Raw genomic sequence first — 27,459 nt, forward strand, 5'->3', positions numbered from 1 at the left:
ACACTTTAATTGTTGTCGAAGAATTGAAGATCAAGCCACATTCTTTTATTTGTAATCTGGGCCTATTTCGAACGCTTCGTGCCCAAGAAAAATTACCAGACTTTTTTCTTTTTTTTTTTTTTTTTTTGTCGTGAGGAAATAAAAAAGGCACCATTTTTTTATATATAGCAATTTATTTATCTCAGCGATATGAATATATAAATGGTTATATTTTAGTATTCGTTTCCCTTATCATTAGTTCTTTAAGTATTGCTATGTTTTCGTTTATCTGTTTAAATTTGCCAGAGGGCGTGGTTGTTCTTCTATGTAACAATCGTTTCCGTGTTCAGAGCGCGTGACGAATGCGAAGGACGCGCATTAATTCGTGACTCGCGAATCATCTTCGATAAACGAAGTTCAGGATTACATGTTCGAAAACATTTTAACGCAGGTTTGGTGTTCTCACGTTTTTATAAATACGTCTCGCGTAATCTCTCTCTTAATGATATTATTGTATTGTCCGTGTGAATGCTAACGATTGTTGGCCTTGGTGGGCTCTTCATAAGCTGCATTAAACTGTTCAATGGGATACATTTAAGCAATTGAAGCCTGAATTGCTGACAGAAGAATGTATTAACACGGATTCTCTCTGTCGCTTTTCTTATCTTCCTTTTCATAAAAACGATAACCTTCTGGCAGCTATCCAGATTTCTCCTTCACTACAAAGGTCAAATTCAAGGTTAATTGTACACCTGCACAGTATCTGTGCTGTATTTTCGTTTGTTGTAGTTCATACGCTGCATTTGTTGTCAAATTCAAGGCTAAAAGTGAAAATTCAACGAAATTCGTAACACTGTGCACAACTCGATGTATATTAATACACGAATTATGCTTTCTCCAAGCTGATATTAATAAAAAAAAAAAAAAAATCGGCTGTATCAGTCAAGCTATTCTAAAATGATTGGGATGAACACACCAAACTATCGCTAATGAAATCGTAAATTTTATATTGGGAACATACTAACATTTTTGTTTTTATTTTTAATAGTCGGTAATATGTTGACTATTTTAACTTAATCACAACGGGGATAATATACGATCACAAATGTGTCAAATACGAGTTATATGTCACTCGCATCGATGTTGTGCCAATACAGAATTCAATACTTAGAATATTGAATGTAGTAAATATTTTGGTCTGTTCATGCCCAGATTTTGACATGTTTACGTCACAGAATCAACACAGATGTTCCCAGTTTTGTTTAAATTGGTTGAAACGTGATAGGATTTATTAATAGAAGTATTAATAAACATTTTATTAATGAGTTTTTGAACTCCTCGGAAGTGGTCACATAATAATAATAATAATCAGAGGCGGCTCGTGGCTTGAAATCATGGGGGTGCTGCAACTTTCGAAATATACATACACACTGTAAGTACAGTGTATACGTCGTGTTTGGATAAAATATCAAAATTATGGTAAAAATGTTTAAAAAAATTAAACATGAAAAAATATTAGTTATTATCGATAAAATTATAGAGTTTAGTATAATTCAAAATTACTTAAAAAGAAAATCCATTCCTTTAATTGTAATTAAAGGAATGGATTTACAATTTTTGGACATTACAATTAAATCCTTTAATTGTAATGCCCAAATATTTAAAGTGACGGAGTAAACACGATAAGCACTACGAACACTCTACTACTGCCGCAAACTGCATATAAACAACAGTGGACCTGCGCGACGGACAGTGCCGCATTACGCTAATAGCTAGCATCTCACTATGACGTGCATATGCTTGCGCGCATAGCAATATGACACTGTGGTAAACACAGTGCTGCTAGCGTCCTTCGCCCTCCTAAGTGCTACAAGATGGATTTTTATTATTTTTTATACAAAATAAGAGAATTGTATAGGATTGTTGATGATAAAATTAAATATTACAAGCAAATATAAATAAATTAATGAATATATTTATATATCGAGAAAAATTGGGGGGGGGGTGCTGCAGTTCCGCAGTGCCTATGCACGAGCCGCCCATGATAATAATAATAATTTTGATGGCAAATGCTCTACTAAGCATACCCAATTTTCCCATATTAACTAATGTATGCTTAATATACTAGAATATCGTTTTGAGAATGCGATAATACGTTAGGGAATTTGCAAAAAATAATTCTTAATATGATCAGCTATTTTTTGTATAAACAACCCATAAAAACTTCCAATATCATAATTACTACAGTATAGCATGTATGATAAAAACAATGCGAACTGTTATAAAAAATAACTTTTATAAAACAAAGAAACCTGTTGCTCTGTTAGGATGGTCACGCAGCTGACATTTACCGTGTACGTGATGGACATTTTCAACTGGATGAATCGCATGCTTCTTCCAGGAATATCACGATGACCATAGGATTGGCTTCCTCAGTAACCAAATCTCAATTCCCATTGAATATATTTAGGATGTGGTAGAACCAAATATTCTCGATAACACCCCACTGAAAACGACACGTATTCATCAATCTAGCTTGGCTAAGGCCTGCGGAGGATTTCGGGAATCTCACTGAGTCTGTGACCAACCATACTGATCTGAAACTACCACGACGTATATACTCTTATGTTAACACCGTTGTCACACGTAGCCTATTAATATATGATAGGAACAAATATATCTCTAGAGTGTACAGTAGCCTAGCCATTCACAATATGGATAAAAGAATGCATTACCTAAAATGAACTGTACTCATTTGTAACTTATGAAATCTAGGAAAAAAGACACACGAAGCTAAGCACTAAAGGAAATTATACAGAAAGCTCAGCAGTCCGATGTGGAAATGATCGACCAGGAGTTATTCAAAGAGGGACGGGAAGTTCAAGTTATACACAGTTGCACCCTTTTGACTTCTAAGGAAAGACCTGGAAACAAGCCAAACATCAATCACGGCAATCGGCATCACAGATCATTTTGGTGCAAAGGACGTTGTGATCCGGTGCGTTAGAAGTCTGTGATGGGGAACGAAATCACGCTGTACACTTCAAATTGGATGGCAAGTGTGGATGTGGCAGATTCCTGAGAAAAGTCTTATGACTGAGTGCCTTATCTCAACTGAGGAGTTTGATGTGGCGGAGGTTTACGTAATGGTATGAAAGTACTTCTCTTGGTGGACTTAGATCTTTAGTTTCTCGTGCTGGAACGAATAATAAGAACACATTTACTGGTCTTCTATACATTATACGCGTGCATGATACTTTTTTGCTTACGTGTGATGTAATATATGCTTGACAAATTTCCATCTACTTTTTCGTTCATCATAGACCTAATTACATCACTTGATAAGGTGTTTATTGTCAACCTGACGACTTCTGTAAAATTAATGTTTAATAACGATCATCTGTGTTTCAATGTTTTAAATGAATGCCATTTGTTTAGTTTAAAGACAGTGTTTGAAAACGGTTTAGTTTCCGAATATTCTCCAGTTATCGAGAAACAGAAATAAAATTGCTTACTAAAGCTGATTTGATTAGACAAGCGAAAACTTATTTTCAACAGCCAATAATATTCAGAAGTGATTGTTGACTCAACGTTGAATTATATTGTTACCGACAATATAATACTGTATATTTTCTCTATATGTATCAAGAATGGTGTATGGGGAAAGATAAAAAAAAAATGCATTGCGCCAGTAAAGAGCTGATATAATAATAAAAAAAAAATCACGACAAACGCAATTTCAGTTGCCACATATTATCAGGCGCGGTATTCAAAAGATTATGATAATGACTGTTACTATGTGATTAAAGAAAACCTGTCCTCCCATAAGAACTGATATCATTAAATTAACATGTGGTACATTCACAAGTTTCTTTGCAAGCGATATAATTCTAGTTAATACAGTTGTCGATTTTCAAAGCTATTCAGTTTAAAGTTTTTGATTAATGAAACGTGTTGCCTAAACCAGTCTGGATCATTATATTTGGCGACTTAATTAAATTTGAAAAATTTATAGTTTGGAAGAGTCATCCTTCCAGGAGTTTGGCTTATTCCTGTCTGCGATTCAAATAAATTGTACTGACTTTTTTTCTTTTTGGTAACAACAGTAAGAATCTGCAATTCTTATTTATTATAGTTGGCATCCCAACACCTTTGGGTTGATACGTTCGTTTTGGCCCCAAGAGAATGTTTTTGTGGACTCAGATTGCGATTTTATTGATGCCAAGTCAATCCTGGAACTCGGCATTCTTTAAATATGTTTACAATTCTGGTTTTATAAGATAGCTCATTACCGCTTTGAACAGGAGGAGCTCAGCTCCATTACGACAGAGTTTTTCAGCATATCAGTATCCAAAAAAGCGTTACAGGCAACAAATCCAAATAACTTCCTATGGATTTCATCGTGGAGATGAAATTCGGCAGTTTTCAAATCTTCTCTATTGTTTCCATTGTTATGCCAAGAAAGTAATTGTAGACACTTAAGGACAATTTGCTCCGTTCTTTAGGTACATGAGACTCCACTTGGGGTGGAATGTAGCCTCCGTAGCTCAGTCGATATAGACGATGTCCTTTGACTGGGAAAACTTGGGTTCTATTCTCTTCTACGATGCGAGGAACCTTTATCAGATATTTTCGACTAAAGGTGATTTAGCTCAAGTGATTTGATTTGGAGAGATTGCATAAATGTGAAAAATCATTAGGAATCGCATCTACCGTACTTCCGCTTATCGTAATTTATAAGAACATTAAATTGCGTTCCATAAAATATTTTACTGAAATTTAAAATAAATTTTATTATGTATTATGGTTATTATACTTTTGCCATTTTTAATGGAATGCTTTATATATCAAAAGAACTATAGTTAAGTAAGTTTGACTTAGAAAGAGAACCAACCAAACCAAAATTTCTCTTTTACATAATAATCTGATGAAAATAATTTATTTACAAAATTGTGTAATCATTTTTAATACACTGGACTCAAAATTATTCGTAAATTTACGCTTTTCAGGTAAGTAATAAAAAAGAGACAATTACAGTATTTAGACTTAATAATAGACTGCTATATTTATTTATATTAATGTAGACTAGTATATTTATTTATATTAATGTAGACTAGTATATTTATTTATTGGTGTATTATATGCATTAATTTTTGTCGTCTGTTAATTACTTTTTTAAAATTACCACTAGGGGGACATCGATCGCTTGATGAATATTATGTGTTTTTACTTATTTTATCGAAGACTTGTCGTCTGCTCATGCATAAGCACTGGAGTAGATCTAATATTCAAAATCGTACGTGATAGATACAACGAGTGCACGGTAGTTTAGAATTAAGAATAATAAACCTTGGCTGACATCCAGAAAGTTATTAGCCCAACATATTACGTTGCAGACCGGTATAAGGAAAACCATTAACTTTTGAAACAATCACAGTAAGTTATTAATTATTCTACGAGGCTTACTCGATGCACTAGATTTTTTTTTTTTTTTTATGACTCCAGTCAATCGGTTCCGAAGGATGAATGGGTGCGCGTGACCCTGACTTCCGGAGAGTCATTCCGCCTTCATCTGTTGCAAACGCAGGTATATAAATATATATGTATATATAGCAGCCTGTTGCTCTTTATGGAGCTGGAAGGATGGAGGCGCTGCAGGCCACCTCGTGCTCAAATTGCGGATAAATATAGCGTCCTGTTCAGTTGAAGAGCAGTTACGACAGAGAGTTTGTATACGTTGGTGTTGCGTGTGTATTTTGTAGGTGGTTTTTCGGTTTTCCAGAGTAGGTAGCGAATTTGGGTTTGTTATCATTTTTTTAATTTTTTTTTTTTTTTACGAACATCGAATTGAATTGCTTTTGAAGTTTGAATTTAACCACGTTTATAAACATATTTCGATATTAGTTTGTGATTTTTCGTTTTATCTTAAAATACTTTGATATCACACATACAAAAAAAAAAAAAAGGAATTTTCAGAGTGTTTCCTTCCTGTACGAAGGATTAAAAACTGTTTCCCTAATCATGCCTGTTGCAGGCTCCCTTGGAGCTCCGTCAGGACCTACTTTCAAAGCTAAGGCTCCAAAAGCTGGTAAGTCTCCTATTTTTTCCCCATGTTTCTATGTGTGTGTGTCTACTGTCGTCTGCTCGTTTGCGTTAGCCTGCAAGTCAGATATTGTTTGCCACAGCGCATTTCGTCATCAATAACATGTTTAGTTCGTTAGTAGTGTTGTTTTGCTTGCTGTTTAACAGATAGCATGCGAACTTGTTTACAAATATTGCATTGGGAAATAATTTGAATTTCGTTACGGAGGTTTTTTAGTTTAGTTTTAATTTTTTTTTTTTTGAAAGCATGCGAACCTTTGTGATGACTTTAAGAGAAAATACGAGTTTTAAAAAATAGCTTTGTGAGTTTTAAAGGGAAAATAAAGATAGATTCTTAACATAGTTTAATTTAAAGAGTAGTATTTTTGTATACTAATAAAAATGCACGAATGTGAGCATGTTGTTATCGTGTAGTGGTGTAGTTTTATGCTCGTATCACCGAAAACAAAAATTAACTGTAGATTTTTTTTTCATAAATTATATTATGACAGTTATTTATTTAATAAAATGTTTGGTTATACATTCTATATATCAAAATTATTCATTTGCTCATGTAAAAAACATACTTGAAATGTTTTTCACATTAAATGAAATCTTTCCATAACAGCTGATGAATGAAGGTTAATTCGACTTGCGCGAGGAACGAAGCCTGGCTCATTCTTCTTATATCTTTGACCATTAGCAAAGTTTCAGTTAAGTAAATGAGCTACCACGTACATATTGGCTTTCGTTTCATGACGTCAACATTCCACACTTTATATATATAGACCCTCAAAAAAATCTGCAAAGATTATGATGAAGTACTTGATCATATTTCGTCGAGACATTATATCAAGGCGTGTTGTTCCATGTCCTACGAAGTCGCATTATGCCACTGTTTGATTAACGTTGAACTCATGATTTTTAATTTTTTTTATTTCAAATTTTAGTTTCAATTTTTATTTCAGATTTTCGTTTCTTTTTTTTTATTTTATTTCAAATTTTTGTTTCTTTTTATCATTTCAAATTTTCGTTTCTTTTTTTTTTTTTTCCATTTTTTATTTCATTATTTAACAATTATTTAATAAAAATAAATCATAGTTTTAACTAAATTAAAATATATTTATGGAAGATTTTTACCTAGTTTTATTACGATGCTAGGAAGATCTCCTTTTTTCTTTCACTAACAAATAATTCAAGGGATATCTAACTACATATTCCAGTTCTTAAACGTCAATGAATAAGTTATTGAGGTTAAATATTACTCAGTCAGAACATTAAATAACACTTTACTCGCCTTAAATGGATCTCGATTTTATGACCTATTTTTCGATTATTTTCGTTATTCCAACTATGGAAGTATTTCCTTTCGGCTACTGAGTTTTAAAATCAAAAAGAAATGTCGCTGGGATCTCGCTTGCTCATGAGTAAATGGGTTAGAAATTGAATAATTATTAAAGCCGTGATCCTTAAGTAATTCTAATTAGAAATATATACACGTTTACACAAGAATAATGTTTAATTTGCCAAATATTTCGGTCTGTAATATTCAGACCGAAATATTTGGCAAATTAAACATTATTCTTGTGTAAACGTGTATATATTTCTAATCATTATGTCGCAAGTATCGTTAAAAAATCAAGTAATTCTAATTACCAACGCAAAGAGTGACACTACACCTGTTCGGTGTGCGTTTTTTGTTTTTTAAACTAAACAACTATTACTCTTTCTAAGTTCCAAAATAAATGAAATCCCACTAAAAATTTGTTCGACTAAAAATTTTATTTAGCTAAACATTTAGTTAAAATAGTAAGTTATCCATGGATGATAATCTGTTTTTAAATGATTTACCATCAAAGATCCTGTAAAATTACAGGATCTTAAAATGATGGTAAATAGAAATTAGAAATTCAATGACATATAGTTTGCTTCCCTCGGTGGCTGAGTGGTTAACGTACTCCTCCAGCCTACGGGTTTAAATCCCGTCATGGGCATGGTTGTTTGTGATTGTCCTTAGAGGTACAGACAGTTCAGAGAATTGCTGCAGTTCATTGACCAGGCGGAGAAGATAAGACAGTCGTGATGGTTCCACTGTTTAAGGCCTTCGTCAGATCACGTTTGGACCACTGCATTTAAATCGTATTTATAATAATACGTATAAAATTTTACGTATTTTTGGAATTGAGATTACAATGTAATCAAAATGTATTTGCTTCAGCGATATGTTTTCGATATATTATTTTTGAAATATAAGTATGAATACATTTTACTTATTTATTCGCAAAGATACGATTCCGCTGTAGCTTCGCACCCATAATCATACTAGGAAATATTTCAGGCAACCAATATCAGCGTGATTGACCAAGTAGATTAGAACTCAGTTCTTCAGTTTTTAGGAGTGAGTTTGAACCCAAATCTACGCTATGTATGTATGTTTGTGAATGTTTTTAGGTGGTGAATGATTTTCATTGCCTGGTGGTGTGAGATTACTGGATTATTAGAAACTTTAGGAGGGTTAAAAAACGCGCTATTTGTGTGTGTGGTCAGTAATTGAATTTTCGGCTTATTTAAACTCTTAGCTCATTCACAGTTCTAACGCGCTCAGGCTTGATAACCTTTTCGCGAGAAAAACCCCGCCACTTCTGTATGAGACGGGATGATTTACATGCAGGCGAGTTAGCTGATCGAATACGAGAGTGTTTAATTTTCCATCCATCAAAACAAGACAATCAAGACCTAGAACGCGCGCACTTCACAGACAAAGATACTATATACCATTCATAGCGGTAGTTGCTTCGGTTGTAAATGCCAAACAAACGCCCCCACCCACATCGCCTTTTGTAATGCAGCATTGTTCTTCAACACGTCTCTTAAATTTTCTTCGTAGGTGAACTTGCAAAATATAAATAATTTTCACGCTCATCTTCATCTGAACCGTCAAGTTTCAGTGCAATCTTTCTATTTATTACATTGGCTGTTCGTGATTTGCATTTTAAAGTTGTTTATATCATCGGCCCATGTCCAAAACAGTCTGCTCAGCCAAAACATTGTGAAAATATTAAGGCAGAGAGAGAGAGAGAGAGAGAGAGAGAGAGATTGCTATCGTTTTACAAAAGATTTTTATTTTTACTTCCCATTCCAATTTTCGGATGATTATTCCAGCATCATTCACATTGTTGGCAGTTGTGTGTCATTGACACGTGTATTTTAATCTTGCGATACCGAAGACTTGGATGTTTGTTTTGCTACTTCGTCAGCTCTTTCTTATCACATTGGACATTGGCGGTCTGGTAAGTAGCCGCTAGTGACCCACTTCCCTATCACTTCCTTACGGTTGATTTGGTGGCTATCAAAGATATTGATTTCACTGGCAAGGTTCCATTCTACTCGTCTCGATATCATACAAACGTGTAATTTCTGCTGCATGCCCCCCCCCCGCCCCGTTCAGATACGTCCACAGCTATTGCCCGTTAGAAAGGAACCTCATAATACCTGAAGAAGTCATAAATACCTTTAAGTCAAAAAGGTAACCCACCTGTCCCATTCCTTTTGGCAAGCATCCATGACAGAATAGCGATCTCTTTGTAGATGCGTCTCTTATATATAGCGAGCTACCGGCTTCAGACACATCCCGTCTTGATTCTCGCTTCACGAACTTCGACTTTCTAAATATAGAAAATTATTCTTATGTGTCACATTTAACTAACGCTGAGTTTGGTACAGCATTGCATGACTTCTTGATGTGAACACGAAGCATTAAGTCTAATTTATGAATTATAGCAGAAAAACTGACAATAGCGGACGACTTTCTGTTAGTATCCTCATGCAATTATATATAATTAAGTGTTGCTGTGGTTTTTTTTTTCAGTTCAATATTCTGCTGTGCAATAAATATAAAAATTATTTGGAGGGAGAGAGAGAGAGAGAGAGAGAGAGAATAAACACGTAGCAGTTGTAATGAATTTGTCTAGTAGACTCTCGCTAACAAAATGCCTAAAACTGGGTAATAATGCATTACGTCATCATCCACAACAATCGGACTGTGGTCAGACAATAAAACAAAAAGATTAATTGTTGTGATGAATACTCCAGGATGAATGGGATATCTGAAAGTAATAGTGAATTATTCCCACTATTATTTAGTACTGTGCATGAGATATCACCCTCTCTCTCTCTCTCATTATAACCTTGAGAGAACAGTTGTTGTAATGCCTAACAGAAATAAAAGAAATAATAAAACTGAAATGATTTCCGATTTTAAGATTGAAGAAAGTTAAATAGTATCTAACAAATATGAATTCTTGTACCTAAAACCTAGTAGCTAGTTGTTCGGTTCTATTTAGTAAGCCGAATAGATAATACTATAAGTCATCTAAAGGTCAACGGACTTTTATTTATTTTGTTCACTAAGTTTGACAGCTAGCACCATTTGGCAGATTTAACTGGGGTTGTTTTCGGTCATATTTATTTGTGTTCTCCGATTTCCTTTGCTGTTAAATAGAATAAATTTGGGCTGAGTGATTCACTTGGTTATGAGACCATCGCCCGAATAAACATCAAAAGGAATAAGTATAGTCGTCTAGCGAAGCCTCCTTGTTTTGAAGAAATTAATCACGTCTTGTCCTTGATAGAATGCCACATAAAACATTTCTAAAAAAAAAAAAAAAGTCACATTTTCGTATTCACTAAAAATAGCAATCATTTTGGCATCTCCTCCTAGTTTAAATAGTTATTCATAAGCGCGCGAGCACATATATACACGAGTTTCGAAGAGAGTTTTATTTTTATTTTTTTATTTATTTTTTTTATCCCTCACAGATTCGTACTAGTGCTTTAGATGTCTGGTGATTAAGCCGATTACTGTATAAACTGCTTCCATTATATCTGCTGTTCCCGGTATATTGAATAACAGAATACAAACAATAGAAATACTGCAGAGCTCCTAAAATATTCCGATACCATCATAATCCTGCAAACCGGAAAAGGAAACAAGATATCTATGCTTTTTTTTCTCTGAATTCAGAAAACTTAAATGAAATCATGCTAAAAATAACAGTCGTCTATGAATGTGTGTGGGAGAGCACAGAGAGGGAAAAAATGTTAAGTATAGCCATCCAAAAATGCAGCCGACAGGAAGACAATGAATAGGGATTAGCATGGTCCAGTGATGTGGGTCAACAACCTTTTTTCAGTCACGAATTTCACTGCCTCTCTGATGTGTAATGTGGGGAAACTGCATTTACACGCACGGCAGATGAAAAATAAATAAACAAATAAATAAAAATAATAATTCAGCTTAGTGATTAAAGGGGGGAAAAAAGATAAATGGCTTTGAGTTCAGATCGTAACAAGAGTTTCCAAAGTTATTTAGAAACTCGTGACAGTTAATTTCTACCTTTCGAATGATCTATCACTTTTGAAATTTTTATAGTTTTAAAGAGAAAAGTTTGTGTACTTGCTATAAAATAATAACGGATATTTATTATCCTCACTTTTAATAATGAAAGCTACTAAGGACCAATAAGATTGGTCCTTAGTAGCTTTTTTTAACGAATCGTATCCAAGGGTTTATTGCAAAAGGCCAAGGCCATTAATTCGAGTCCCCTCCCACTTTCCACAGTGTATTTTGAACTCATAGCCTTCTGGTTTGAGGAGATTCTGTTCGTTTAACCAAACAGACCAACAATATACACTGTGGGAGTATATACAAAATGAACCTAATCTTGACAATTGAATTTTTATTGTACCTTTAAGGATTCGGATGAAACCTGCGCAGTTGTTATTGAACAAGATGCTCCCATAAGATCATTACAAATTAATTTTTGACTCTCGCATGTACGATTTTTCCCGTTGTTTTACAACCTAACTCATTTCCTTTCCTTTACTGAAAGCGCTATCCTCAAACTTTGAGTCGTTTTAATAGTAGAAGCGATTTCATATTTAGTTGAACAGCGCTCTAGTATTTTAGGTTATTATATTAAGAGTGGGAGACTGTTGACGAGATTATCCTGCAAATGTATTTCGATTCTATGATTAAACAAGTTTAAAAAAATCCTAGATGCGAAGGAAGGCACACCTTTGAAAGTCGAATTTCTATTAATGGACTACACAATTTTTTTTTCTCTCTAAGTACGAAATTCTACCTTTAAATCAGGCTAGTTAAAAATCTTAAGACGGTAATATTTCTTTTATCTTGATAATCAACTGAGGAATATGACCTATTGAAATTGTAGTCAGTAACAAGACTCCACAGTGTACGTGTAGGCTTCTCCCGTATCAACTCTTGTAAATATCCTTATTGCTGTAATTTCCCATGCTAATATAACTAGAAGCACTAGTCTAGAGTGCTTCTCTTTTTTAAGAATCGCATTTTCAATCCTTAACATAAACGTCGATTACCAACACATACCTTGAATAATTCATCTAAGGAACATTCCAGAATGAAACACGAACTGTATCCTCCTGGTGGTGGCATTAGTTTCCCTAGAACCAAGAATGAGTGGCCTGTGGAACAGTTTAGTTTTGTAGAATTCGCGGAAGACCCAGCTGTGTAGCCAAAGCACGCAATCGCGCGCACGCACGCACGCACGCACGCACGCACACACACACACACACACACACACACACACACACACACACACACACACACACACACACACACACACACACACACACACACACACACACACCAGAGTGTCTATTTTCTCTTTTAACCTGTTTTTTAGTTAGTTTTGTTTTCGCAATCAAAGGCTGCTTCGCAGCTGGGCTTAAAAATATTTTTGCAGAATTCTTATGTCAGCCTAAGTATAGATATGTTTTATGTACGTTCGTGAATTTTTCTTTTGACTTCTGACCCCGTTGGAAACCTATACATCGCTTTATGTGGGGATTCTTGAACATTTCCCTCACAATGGGATTATTATTTTATTTTTTTTTCGACAAAATATAGAAATAATACGGATAGAAATAGAAATAATAATTGATGCCGCGTGACTTCAAGCATGCAGTTTATGTTATTGTATACAATTGACTAATGGAACTTATTGTACTTCTTTTAGTAAATAGAATGCGGCTGGTTTCAATTCTAACCCTGTAACTCAACGTTTTAATAATTTAAAAGGTTTTAACGTTGCGTATTGTAACATTACAAGCATATTATGTCAGCTGGCCGTCTGAAATGGATCAACTACTAAATGCGCAAGGATTTATATCGTCGGGTTGCGACAAAAACTGACAACAAAAAATTTTCGGCTAATTTGCCTCATCACTACGTGACTATAGTCTGCTTTTTTGTAACTGGATTGTCACTGTTTTCTTCGGTTGCATTTTAGCCGTGATAATGGACGAATCGGTTACTCAACCTTTAAAGATACGGATCCACCTGCAAGGTTTCATCTATAGACTGAAAGGTTTCAGTCTATAGATGATGCCGAGGATATCCCCCAGAGCTTTGTTATATGCGTACTTTCTTCTCTCCACATATAAAAAGTTTCCTCCAATCTGCAATTTATCTGATTTGCAATATAAAATTGACACATTCCGAGAATACCTATCTCTGCTACATCAAAAACTACATCGATCTACATCGATCCCCAAATGCTCTTCAGTGTGGATTTAATAACTTTGCCAACTTCAGTATCAGCCAATGTGAATCCTATGATATAAAAATAACTCTTTTACTTCCCCTCTTATCTGTGATAAGACCAATATTTCTCAACAAAATGAATTGTTTCTTCATGAGATAACTTTAACCTGTAATCCTCCTTGACGTAAATATATGACAAGTAGTGCCTTCTGGGTACCTAAAGAAACTGAAGCTTTTTCTTTCACTCCAGGCGTTATTTCTCTTCTGAAACGCAGTATAATTTTTGACACTCGTCGATTTTTACAGTTGTACCACTACTACAACTACCATTCAGTTGTGTTCATTGAGTTACTCAACTTTGTCAACAGACATCGTGATAGTTCTCTCGAAAACACGAAAATGTCGAACTTTCAACTCTGATCAGTATAAGACACCATTGTGTTGTATATAAACAATTATACAAGGTGTGAGCGGTAGTCTCTATGGTTGAATGGGTACGCTGGCGTCAGGAAGGGTAGGCCAGGGATCAAAATTGATTGATGAAAGATTCATTCGCCAAACGATTCGAAATTATTATTTTTTTTAAAAATCTTCCCCTCTCTATATTTGACCCATTTTCATGGCAAAATAATGCCGTGTCTGCAATACAAGGCTCACTGTTTATTTATGATTGTTTATTGCCTTGTTTGTTATCGTATTACCACGGTATCATTTCCTTATTTTTGCTGCACATTATTTTTACAGATATTTCCGTGGTCGCTGTTTATCCTAATTGGGATTAACTGTTCCCCTTCCCTACGTTCTCTAAATCTGCTTGGACACGTGTCAGCTGGTCACCATCTACGAGGCGTTTTCAAAACAAAAAGACCGAACTTTTTAAATAGCGCGCCAACCGGCACAGAGAGCGCGCTGCGGCTACTGAGCGCACCTAGCGGCAGGTTTTAACAACAAACTGCCATTTGCCCCGTTTTCTGTTATGAGCATTAGTCGTACAGTTACATCCGCTGAAGTGAGCACGTGCACAAGCTGTGCGTCGGATTAGTGACAAAGTGAATGAAAGAGCTTGAAAAACAACGCGCGCGCGCGTTTGTGTGTGTGTGTGAAATTTTGCTGCAAACGTGGTAAAAATTGAGACGTGGATTTATGGCTATGATGTTGAAACCAAGATACAATCGTCGCAGTGGGTGAGGAAAGGGTCTCCTGGACCAAACATTGCACGGATGAGTCGGTCAAAGGTCAAGATGATGTTAGTTATGTACCATGTGGTCAGATGGTAAACAAAGAGTTGTACCAGGAAGTTTCAACGCGTTTGAGGATGCTGTGCACTGGAAGAGGCCTGAATTGTGGGGAAAAACAATACTTGGATTTTGCACCACGAGAACGCTCTGTCATCCGTATGGCAAAACATCAGACATCCATTGTGCCCCATCCACCCTATTCTCTGGGCCCCAGCAGACCTTTTCCTGTTTCCCAAACTTAAAACCACTTTGAAGGGGCGTCGTTTCCAAACCATAGAGGAGATTTAGGAAAATGCGATAAGAGAACTGCGCGCCATCCCAGAAAGTGCGTTCCAGGAAGCATTCCAACAATGGAAGAAACGTTGGGAATGGTATATCGCCAGTAGAGGGGACTACTTTGAAGTGGACAGTGCTTAAAATGTAAAATGAGCAATAAAGTCTTAATAGCAAAAGTTCGGTCTTTTTTTTTTTTTTTTTTTTTTTTTTAATGATGATCACATACAAAGCTGTCCAAATACTGTAGTTAAAATAATGACAGTGACTGGGCATACGTTTATCTATAACCAGGGAAATAATATAAAATGAATATTTAAAATGCTGCTAATCTCTTTTTTATTTTATTAATATTATTATTATTACTATTACGTGACCCCTCCAGGGAGTCCAAAGACTCATTGAGGGAGGGCACCTACTCTACAACTCTGTCTCCACCACTCTTTTTCTCTTTCGAAATTGAGTATTTGGATCATCATAAAAGATGGACTGTTTTGTTGCATTACTATAACGTGCATAAATCGCTGAGATTATTTGATGACCTCGTATTAAAGTTCGATCAACTTTAAACTCATCTTATCATTATCGTCTCGCGCTGTTGGACTCTTGACCCTAAAAAAATCAACCAGAGAAAATATTTCAGAATAATTTTTCATTGGGAGTTTCGTTGCTATAATAAGTATGAATTATGTCTGTTGACGGCGTGTTCTTAAAACTTGTTTATTTTTAAGGAAGGAAACGGAAATAACGACATAGAAACTGAGATTAGTTAACTCAGCTATTCAGGCGAGAATCCAGAAATCTCTACTAAACATCAAAATATAAACAGGACTTGCTGACGCGGTGTGATTAGGCTATAAGGCCAGCATCAAGCCTTCCTTTACACTTCAAAAAGAGCAGATGGACAAATAATTTTCTGGAACGAAGACATTTTCATCTATCCTAGGTTATCCCAGGTGTGAAGGTTAATGTTTTAAAAGAGCGTTTCCCAATTGGCAAATGGAAGAAAGTAGAGTTGGGTATTTCAAGTAAGTTATCCATTCTTTAAGCATTACTTGGATAAGGCAGTGATATCCGTCCTTGATGTTAAGTTTTTTTTTGGGTCATCCGGTTGCAGTTTGTAAATGATGGCCTTGAACTGTTTGTTTTGAATATCTTGTTTTGAATACAGCACAAGATTTTGTCAGTATGTTTATTTAGTTTCCAGACATAAGCAACTTTATAAACAAACTAACAGTACAGCAATGTGTTCTCCATTTTTCTACTTCTAAATTTTGGATCATTTGAAGAGTTCTAAATTCTTCGCTTCTCGAGTCGAGGAAAAGATGGATCATGTCATGCATGGAAAGCTCTTCAAATCAGGATTAATTTTGTATACACCACTCATATTTTAGTAAAAAATAAGATTTTCATCTGAATTTTTCCAGTATGACAGTTTTGCCGTGTTCTAAGTAGTGGACAGTTTTCATTCTAGGTATGATGAGATCATCTCCTTGCTTATTTGAGATCTGCAGTAAAAGAAATCATGATGGGGCTCTCTCGAATATTCTTTTTCCCTTTTCCCCTTGTTCTTTCTACCTAGGAACCCGAATAACGTTTTTCTTTAGTATGAAAACATTCTTAGATAGCTCGGCAACTTTCCCATTCGAGAATACAGTAGCACAATGATTCTTTAGACTGAGCGATATTACATTACGTAGGACACGTAGGGTATATCAGGACATTTCTAGATCTAGATTTCTAGAACTTTTACCAACTTCTAATTTATCGAGACAACGTCTGGGAGTCGATTTTTTTTTTTTTTCTACAGGGTTTCCCAAAATTCACGCAAGATTTAAATTTAGCGCCATTTGTGCGGTAAAGTGTTGCCAACGAGAAAAAAAAAAAAGACAGCGTGACAGCTGACAGTTCAGGGTTATTAAAAATGCCCACACACAGCGAAGAGAGTTCGTCGAATGGATTATGGAACAACAACAAGTGGATGCTTATTTTTCGAACAAAATCATCTTCAGCGATGAGGCTCATTTTCATCTTGATGGCTTCGTTAATCGACAAAATTGTCGCATTTGGGGTTCAGAAAATCCACGAGTGATTGTTGAGAAACAAATGCATCCACAACGTGTCACTGTTTGGTGCGGATTTTGGACTGGAGGCATCATCGGTCCATTCTTCTTCGAAAATGCGGCTGGTAAGGCAATAACAGTTAATGGTGCTCGCTATCGCGACATGATAATCCAGTTTTTTGTGCCTAAATTGCAAGATATGGATGTGGACGACATGTGGTTTCAACAAAACGGTGCCACATGCCATACAGCCCGAGAAACAATTCAATTACTGCATGAGTCATTTCCTGGTCGTGTAATTTCCCGTTTTGGTGATCAGAATTGGCCGCCCAGATCATGTGACTTCACGCCGTTGGACTTTTTTCTTTGGGGTTTTTTGAAGTCTAAGGTTTATGCCAACAAGCCCACGACCACCCACGCCTTGAAGGAGGAAATTGAGCGCTATATCAACGAAATTCAGCCACATTTATGCAAAACGGTCATGGAAAATTTCGACAAAAGAGAGCGTATGTGCCAGCAAAGCCGTGGAGGCCATTTACCCGATATGCTATTCCATGCATAACCCTATGCTGTATACTTTATGAATCAATAAGAAATTACAATTTTTAATTAAAAACCTGTTTTCTATCAAAATTACTTCTTGCGTGAATTTTGGGACACTCTGTATATGACCTCAACAAAAGGTTATTTCATATTTGTATTAATTTCGAATTCCCTTAGTTGCGTTGCAAAATTGCGTACAAAACATCGAAATGATATATAGTGATACAACGCTCTGGTTGGGTGCAATTTAATACACTTTAGTATGTCAAAGTGGTTCAATTTTGATGTCGATTTTCGAATTAACAAAACTATTCCCACACTGGAAATCGAATTTATTGAAATTTAGTGTTTAGGAGAACTCCACTTAAATTTTGTCGATTCTGTTTTTAATCTGATATCTGCAATACGGACCGATGTGTCATAAATCGTATTCTGAACATTTGACACAATCATTATTTGTTACAAATGTACTGCCATCCGATAAAGCTCTTTAGCAAATTTGTTGCATACATCGTGATAGCTTTTGCGAATACAAGAAATATCTACAATCAAAATTGAACTGTATTAAGAGCTTGCTAATGCGATGTATATTGTAGGCAGTACATAGACGTTAGAGCTGAACTGCGTAAGGATGTTAACCAATGGCTGCACCTCAAACATCCATACACTTCATTAGTGGAAGGCAGAGGAATAGTGGTAGCCATTTCATTGAAGTACATCTAAAACAGACAATACAGACACAGATTCTTTGAGAAAGCGAAGGAGCAGTGAGAATATGTGTGTGTGTGTGTGTGAGAGAGAGAGAGAGAGAGGGGTCATCTTTCAAAGCGAACAGCTGTGTTTTGAATACAATCAAGCATCCCGAGAAAGGTTTTGGATGCAAAACTCCAAACGTGAAAACAGTATTCAAAGGTTGTGCGGTATGGGGTTTATAAAGTGTCAGAAATTGTTTGTACAGGAAAGAAGTGGTGTTTTGAACGAAACATTTCAAACACTGCAAGAGTTCATAAATGAAAAATAGGAATGTAGTGTATTGTCATTAATAAACTATGGATAGGGTTTAAAATTAGTGGAAGGTTACTGATGTGTAGGAGGAAGAGTGTGAATAAAGGTACAGAGCCCTGGGATACCCCAGCTAGGGTTTATACAAAAACCGACTTTTGAAAAACCGGTTTTCGAATTCCAGTTTTTCCGGTTAAACCAGTTTTCGAATTTTTACAAACAAAAACATATATATAATTAAAACAGTAAAAAAAGTTATACTTTTTATAAATTTTTCGGTTTATTTAATATTTATGGAACTACAAAAACATAAAAAAATAAAATATACTCTATACAAAATCAAATAAATAAGAAAAAAAGTAAAATAACTAAAATCCGTACAAAATATAAATTATAAATTTTTATTTCATTTAGTATTTTTCTTCAGGAAATGTGATTTCAAAAAATAAAATGTCCACTGAACGATTACTTAATCTTGTTTTTATTCTAAGATTCAAAATTGCCTGAAAAAAATACTCTCTCACTGGCTACTGAACTTGGTTTTATCGTATTCAGGGTATCAACTAATAAATCTGAATTCTTTGTTCTTTTATTGGTTCCCTCATATACTGAAAATTTGGCCTTCAGTGTCTTCGGATTTGATATTGTTTCTTCAGGTTCCTCAAGAAACCTATGAATTGATTTTTCCATGGCTTCTTTTAGAGCATTGCCCTAATTAATAGTTTCTCCTTCTCCGATACTCCGATATTCATCATCGGAATCTGTTTCCATACAATAATTTGGATATATTCTAGACAATATTTTTCCAGATAACTTAATAATATCGAGTTTCAAAGCTAGTGGAAATACACTAGATTTTTGTTGAAATATTTTGTGGGTTTTGCAAATATAGCAAAAGGGTTACCAATCCAAGTTGTCTTCTTTCTTGAATTCGTACTTCTAAGCATTTAATAATTTGGAACTAATTTCAGCGTTTAAGTTTATTAGTTCATTTAACAGAAATTCAAATATGCCTTCACTTGTTAATAAATTGGCAACTCGCCGTCCTAAGGCCTCAGCTACTAGAGATGGTCCCAACCCTTTAAGAAGCTCCATGCTTTAGGATATTGAGCTTCGTTTCACACATGAGAAGCACCAATATCATTCAAAGCTAAAACAACCCATTCTTTTAATGTTATAAATCTTTCAATCATGAACTGTAAACTATTCCATTTCGTTTGGCAGTCAAGAATCAGACTTGATTCCTTTCCTTTTTCTTGTTTTACATAATTCTGAAGGAATCTCTTAAGGGAGATTTTCTAAAAATATTTACAAATTTTTCTAATTTGGGAAATTAATTGTTTGTAATTGTCAGACAACATAGGACATCCACAGTCGTTATCTAGATCAAGAGAATTTAAAAAATAACTCGCCATAGTCATCTTCACACTCTACGTCATCTTCCGATTCCTCACTTGTAACATATACAGCGGTTTCAAGTCAAAATGTTAACGTTTTTAATTAATAATTAATTTTTACATATTAAATCTAGTATCTAAAACCGGTGTTTTAAATTTAAAAACCGGTTCTCGAATTTTACAAATTTATTCAAAACAATCGGTTTTTAAAAACCGACAAACCCTAACCCCAGCATTAATAGAGAAACCTGATGAGAGGTATTGGCAACCCATTCACAAAGGACAGGAGGGAGACCATAAGATGGTAACTTGTTAATTAGACGTCGACGTAAACTCGATCAAAATACTTTGAAAATATCAAAGAACAACCACTTGAGTTTCTGATAACATTTCCATGACTTGTTTCTAAAATTTGGTATTTGGAGATCTCCAGTGGAGCGAGAAGAGATGGAATCCATATTGGTGATACTAATTAATTGGTGGGTTTCCAGGTAGTAAAGAAGGTAATGACCACATCTTTCGAGTATAGATGGAGGCGATGGGACGAAAGTTTGATGGCTGACTTTAATCTTCCTTATTTATCGGGAAATTTGGAGTCATTTCGATTATACCTGCAATCATTTCTTCTCTTATTTTAATAAAATATTAGAAGTAAAATCAACATACTGAGATCTACCAATAGAAAATTAACTGTTCAAAAACACAAATTATTTTTACATCAGTGAAGTTCAATTTCACCTTCATTTCTCCTGATTGTGATTGTCAGTTCTTTCCATCACTCAATCTATACTTTTTTTGATACTTTTATTGCGGATGATTCAATATTCAGAAACATCTGCAATAAAACGCAAGATGGATATCATTGTTTCATATTGTCAATCGTGTATTAATATCGTCTGGCAAAGTTTGACACGTGACATAAACGAACGTGTGAAGTTTAAAAATAATAATAAAAAAAAAAGGATGAACTGAAATGAGTAATTATGGAGTGAGTTTATTTCTCGAATCTGAGTCAGATATTTAATATGTTGTCTCTACTTAATTTTTATGTGGAATATTATTCTTATATAGATATCTGGTATTCTTAAAATTTCAATAAATAAGGAACTTCTCAGAAAAGGGTTTCGCAAATCACCTCATTATTAATGACTATTTTAAAGCTAAACTTAATTTACTCCACCCCTCATTTTCCCCCAACAAATATCTAAACGTAAGAAAATATGCACATTTTTATTGCTAAAGGGATTCACGCAAAATATTTCTTGTCAAGTAAAACTACAATTTTTTTTATTCTTTTTTTCCTCCAGATTTTTTGAGTGAGCTTAGTGAAAGTCTCATTGAGAATGTTGGCATGTGTTCTGAATTTTTTTCTCTTCACTTTTCTTTGGCACAAGTTGAACGTTTCACTGGTTTGCGATGCCTGCCATTTTCCAATGGAGAAGTTTTCACTGTAAATTTCTCTCGAATTCTCCCCAGTGGCATTGTAGATTTCGTGGAGGAACCTCATCCATTCCGTCTTTTGACATAAGCCATGGAAAGGATTAGAGACACTGACTTGTTCTTGATGTTTCCGAGGTATTTCATCGGGTATGGCACAAAGTCTGATTACAAATTATTCAAGACCCCATTAACAGGTTTCTTCTTTCCCCTTAACTAATTGCCCGCACACATATCAGCAGTGCACTGTAGAGTTTGTAACCTCTTGTGTTTACGAGGTTGGTATTTACGGAAGTAAAGAGAATTTTGTTCCTTGCACAAAAATAGCTGATTTAGTCATTAAATGGTTTATGATCAGGAAATACAAACCATCTTGTTTCCATTTTTCTTTCCCTTCAAGCAATGCCTATATTTTTTAATGCTAACGCATCAAAAATTACTCACTTCACAGTAATTTATAGAAATAACTATAAATGTATATCAGTTCTCAAATCCAGTGACTGCCTTGTGGCATCGTTGGTTGTACTATAACTCTAGATCTCCAGAAGAAAGACTGATATATATATTCGATTTTAGTTGCCGACAACAAGAAATTTTTTTCGATCTGTTTTCGACTTAGTCGATCTGTTATGCAGATAAGTAGAGTTCCTTCCGATCCAATCCCCGGAACACGGAATTTGAATCTCGCATATTAGAAAACTCGACTGCAGAACTCACTATTTCAGACAACATATATAATACCAGTGTTAGGTATAAGGATCACGAGATGGTGGTAGTTATTTGCCTCGCTCACACTCTCTCTCTCTCACTCTCTCTGTCTTTCCGATGCTTCTAAAATCATCAGCAGTCATGAGTTCAACTTTTTTGGTAACGGCAAAGGATAGAGACCGATTTCGAAAAAATTAGGACTATTGGAATTGCGCCTACTTCCATGGAGAATAAAAGGCGTTACAGAATTCATTTTTAAAACACACACACACAGCATCGAGTCTGGTTGATAACTTTTTGACAAGAACAGAGCACGTAGCTTATGTTTTCGTGTGATTAAAGTTTAGTCAGGCACAACTGAAATAGTTCCTAGTTAGTAAACCACATAGTTTACTCATAGTTCGTAGTTTATTGACTGAAACAGAAAGACAGTTTAATACTAATTTTATAGCGCTGTATTATATACACATGCCCGTTAGAAATATTACTAACACCGTGTTAGTAATATTCCAATTGTGTATTTTTACTAAATACGTGTTAGTAACACGTATTTAGTAAAAATACACAATTGGTTATTTGCTCAATGCAGAACCGCATTTTATTGGCTTTGTGTAGATCTCCACGTGTTCATTTCTGGGGTTAAGACTACACAGTTTATGGAGTAAGAAAAGGCTTAGTTGTCATGCTGAAAATCTATTTTCACTTCCTTATGATTTTCTTTAATAACATTTTCTTTTCTCTAGCTTACTTTATTGTAAGAATATAGTATATAATATATATATATATATATAACATACAAAATATGTGTTAGTTGACTGTTTATGTTATCGGTAAGGCTTCCGGTCAACATATCGGCTATTAGTAATTACGTTTTTGGGTAGTCAAAAGTTATACGGATATCCTAACCTCCCGCGTTGTTCAAGTGTATTTTTAATATTCAGCTATATCTATGGAAGTTTCATATAAAGAAGAGACTAGAAAATATTATAGAACTTTTTCAAATTAAAGTTGAGGATTAAGATAAACTGTTGGTACTACATAAATTTTGTCGTACACGTGTTTAACAACTGAGGAAATATATTCGAGGTAATAAAGAAACTGCTTATGGTGTTATACGAATCAGAAGGCCAAGAAGAAAATTTTTATTAAATATCAGTCTCTTAGTTGGTTTGCATAAATTTTGGAGCCTGTGTAGCTCAGTGGATGTGGCGTTTGCACACCACCGCGCTAGGCCGCACGAAGGAAGTCTTGGTTTCGAGTCTAGTCGGCGACTAGAGGAAATTTTTCTAAGCCTTTTTTCGACCGGTTCCCGAGTTAGTCGATCTCTGGCACGGGCAAGCAGGTTTTTCCTCCCGGAAACTCGGGTTTTTCGTCCTGTAAATTCAAGAAAATCGACCGTAGAACCCACATTATTTCAGACATTAAATATATTGTGTTAGGGTTAGAGACCACGAGATGGCGGCACATTTGAGCCGCCTCTCTTCACTGCGTACCGCTTAATTAGTGATAGCCTTGGGCCATCTGTCTCTGATTGGGTACCAGTGGAGATTGAACTGCCCACTCAGTCTCCAAAAGTTAGATAGGGCTAAATGGCCTCGCCTACTCCCGTATATACGGGAATAAAAAAAAAAAAAAGGCGTTAGCTGATTTTTTTTTTTTTTTTTTTTTTAGTTGGTTTGCACCTGAGAAATGTGCAAGGCTTCTAACATCATCTTTCTGTCAAGTCTGTAGTCGTAAGTATTATTATCTTCCGCATTATAGTCGCTTAACACAATTGTTTTGTGCAATTCGGAAATGTTTTCAATGTAAGAGATTACAGTGTCTCTTATTAACCTGAAATTCAAATGAAATGATAGATTTGAATAATTTATTGAGAGATTTAGGTTTATCAAAGGACCTGTACAGATATGGTATCGCGACTTAATTAAAAAGTTTTTTATGTTTTTATTCTTAGCGAATAATATTTCTGCTATTATTCACTAAATAATAATTTTATTATTATTACGTGATACCTCCAAGGAGTCCAAGAACTAATTGGAGGAGAGTACGCTGCTCTACAACTCTCAGTCTCCACCATTTACTTCACCAACTACACAGAACCGCTGTTACCATCATTATCTACGCACACGCCATCTACTGTCCACTACCACTACTAGTATTTTTTGTCTGTAAATTATTATTATTATTATTATTATTACGGGCAACTCCAAGGAGTCCTTAGACTCATCGAGGGAAGCCCTAAGCACCATGTCAAGAATTATTCAGGATTCGCACAGTATCTATCATATTTTGCTTTGAACTCATTCACATTCATGGCACCCACAACAAACTCTGGCAACCTATTCCACTCATTCACCACTCTCCAAGCAAAAAATCTATTTCTAACACCCTTGCTCAGTTTCCATGGATGGCCCCTAGTTTTCCCACCACCGGGCCTGTTCTGAAAAATTTCCTCTGAATTAATCTTGTAAAAACCCCTCAGTAATTTGAATGTCTCAATCATATCACCCCTTTTCCGCCTATCAACAAGTTTCAGTAACCCACAGATCTTCAACCTGTTCTCGTAAGTTTAATTCCATAGACCTGCTACCATCTTGGTCACTCGCCTCTGAATCCTCTCTACCACCCAGATCTGGGCACAGTAGTCAAGATGGGATCTTATCAAGGCTCGATAAAGAGGAACAATAATCTGCTTGTCTTTGCTCGTCAAGTATTCTTCAGTAGTATTCTTCAAATTACGTGTTTTCTCAAGGCCGATTTGCCGGTTAAACGCGGGATTAAAAATTCTAGTTTCTGGGAGGAAAAAACCCTGCTACCTCCGTATAAGATCGGCAACTCACCTTGAATTGAAAGAACAGAAAAGAAAAAAAAAACAAAAACATATAAAGACTACTGTTGTCATGATGAGAATCGAACTTAGGCTTTATCCAACCGAAGGGTGCACCATGCCGTCATTCCTATAATTGCGCTACGGAGAGTTTACAAACTGTATACAAAATAAAAATGTATACAAACTATATATATATATATATATATATATGTCATGTCATCTTCCTTATACCCTCTTTTACCTTGCGGTGTCGAGGGTCATATATATATATATATATATATAATTATAATATATATATATATATATATATATATATATATATATATATTATAATTTCCAGAGTTTTTATATTAAACTTCTGTTAGAAGACATTCGTTTATTGTGGTGACAACGGTATGAACTATAAATTACTAGTGTGTACTATAGGAAGCATATTCTACAAACCCACAAAAAAAAATCATAAAAAAAAATCAATGGAGTCATATTTCGGTTGAGAGTGTTTTTCGCCGACGGACTTTTCTTTCAACAAACTATTTCCTTTTTCCTTTTATTCTCACTCCCTATTTTTTTGTTAATTTTATTTTTTTATTTTTTGGATTTTTTTAAACATTTTTATTTATATTAGAAAGAACATATTCAGCAATGCTAATAATCTATGAAACGTTTAGGTGGGAGCTGAATATCATCGTCTCTCATGAGACGATCCTGTGTTTATTGGAGGTATAAAGAAGCTTGAAAAAAAGTTCCATGTGTGGTCGCTAGAGTAGGGTTTCCGGACTACATAAAAAACGACATAAAATAATACAACAAAAAAGAAAAGAAACCTACAAAAAAAAAAAAATAAATAAAACATATGCGGCTCCGTAGCGCCACTGGAAGAACGATGGAATAATGCGATCTTCGACTGAAAAGAACTGAGTTCGATTCTCGTCGTGATAATAGCAATCTTTATGTTGTCTTTTTTTAATTCAAGGTGAGTTAGCCGATCTCATACGGAGTTAGTAGAGCATTTTTCTTCTGGAAACTCGGTTTTTTTTTATCCCGCATATAGGTATTAGGTAATATATAGGTAATTTACCTATATATTCACCTCTGGCGATATATAGGTAAATCGGTTGTGAGAAATACATGCAAATTTTAGACAAAAAATATTGGTGGTGGTGGGCGGTAGATGGCGTTCTATATTGATTGTCGTATAGTTGGTTGGAGGATTAAGTAGAGGAGAGTAGAGCCATCCCATGGTGCGTCATTAGACTCCTTGTAGATGTTATTAATAATAGTAATAATAATGAAATCTTTAGCCTACCTACTATACTAAAGTAATATTACTAAAGGGCATTTCTGCTATGATAACAGCAGTATTCTTTGTGGTTATCAGCATGGGTATGTTAAGCGGAGGAGATCACATTTTACTAACTTACTTATGTACTATAACAAGGTGACAAATACGTTGGACAAGGGAGATGCATATACAGTGGTATACTTGGATTTTGCAAAGGCTTTTGATAGACTGCCACATGACTAGCTCTTAAGGAAATTGAAACAGATGAGATTGGATAACAGACTTCTGTGTTGGATGAGTGACCGGCTGTTAGATAGGTATCAGAAAGTTGTATATGGGGGTGCAGTATCTCAAAAGAGAAAGGTCACCAGTGGTGTGCTGCAGGGGTTAGTTTTGGGGCCATTGTTGTTCAATTTGTATGTTAATGATATTGGGTTGGGTTTAACTAGTGATATCCAGCTGTTTGTGGATGTCTTGGGAGAGCAATGCAGTCAGGCTGATGTTAATGCCTTACAAGAGTACTTGAATAGATTGCATGAATGGGCAGGTAAGTGAAACTATATGTTCAATGTTGCAAAGTGTGAGGTTTTGAGATTTGGTAAGCAACAATGGGATACAAAGTATACACTTGGTGGGAAAACTTTAAAGGAAGTAGAGGAGATGAGAGATCTGGGAGTAACGGTGGACAAGGACCTGAAATTCAGGGGCCACATTTCACAAGTTGTGAAGACATCATATCAAATAATGGCAATGATGTTGAGAACCCTGCAGAAATAGAGAAGTTATGATTCCATTGTATAAGGCCTTGATCAAGTCTCATGTGGATTATTGTGCATAGATTTGGTTGACGGGTTTTCATGTTGATGAGGATATGTTGGAAAGGGTACAAAGAAGATTCACAAAGGTAGTTAGTGGTCTTTGGAATGTGGAGTACAAGGACAGATTGAGAGAATGTTAGTTGCAGAGCCTCGTGAATAGGAGGAAGAGGTGGGGGATATGATTGAGACATATAAGCTGGTCAGGGGTTGTTATCAGGTAGCC

The 27,459-nt window shown here is 35.2% G+C and overlaps 1 protein-coding gene across 1 annotated transcript in view; it reads left to right on the plus strand.

Moving 5' to 3' along the window:
- LOC150099286 (uncharacterized) overlaps positions 1–27,459 on the plus strand; it is a 623,534-nt gene that overhangs the window by 86,252 nt on the left and 509,823 nt on the right. The window contains exon 6 of the mRNA XM_090404213.1: positions 6,014–6,067. Within this exon, the coding sequence (XP_090260339.1) occupies positions 6,014–6,067 (54 nt within the window). The remainder of the gene's footprint in view (positions 1–6,013; positions 6,068–27,459) is intronic.

Source organism: Typopeltis vanoorti, chromosome 14, assembly GCF_054136105.1.
Source record: "Typopeltis vanoorti isolate ZY-2024b chromosome 14, IOZ_Tvanoo_1.0, whole genome shotgun sequence".
NCBI lineage: Eukaryota > Metazoa > Arthropoda > Arachnida > Uropygi > Thelyphonidae > Typopeltis > Typopeltis vanoorti.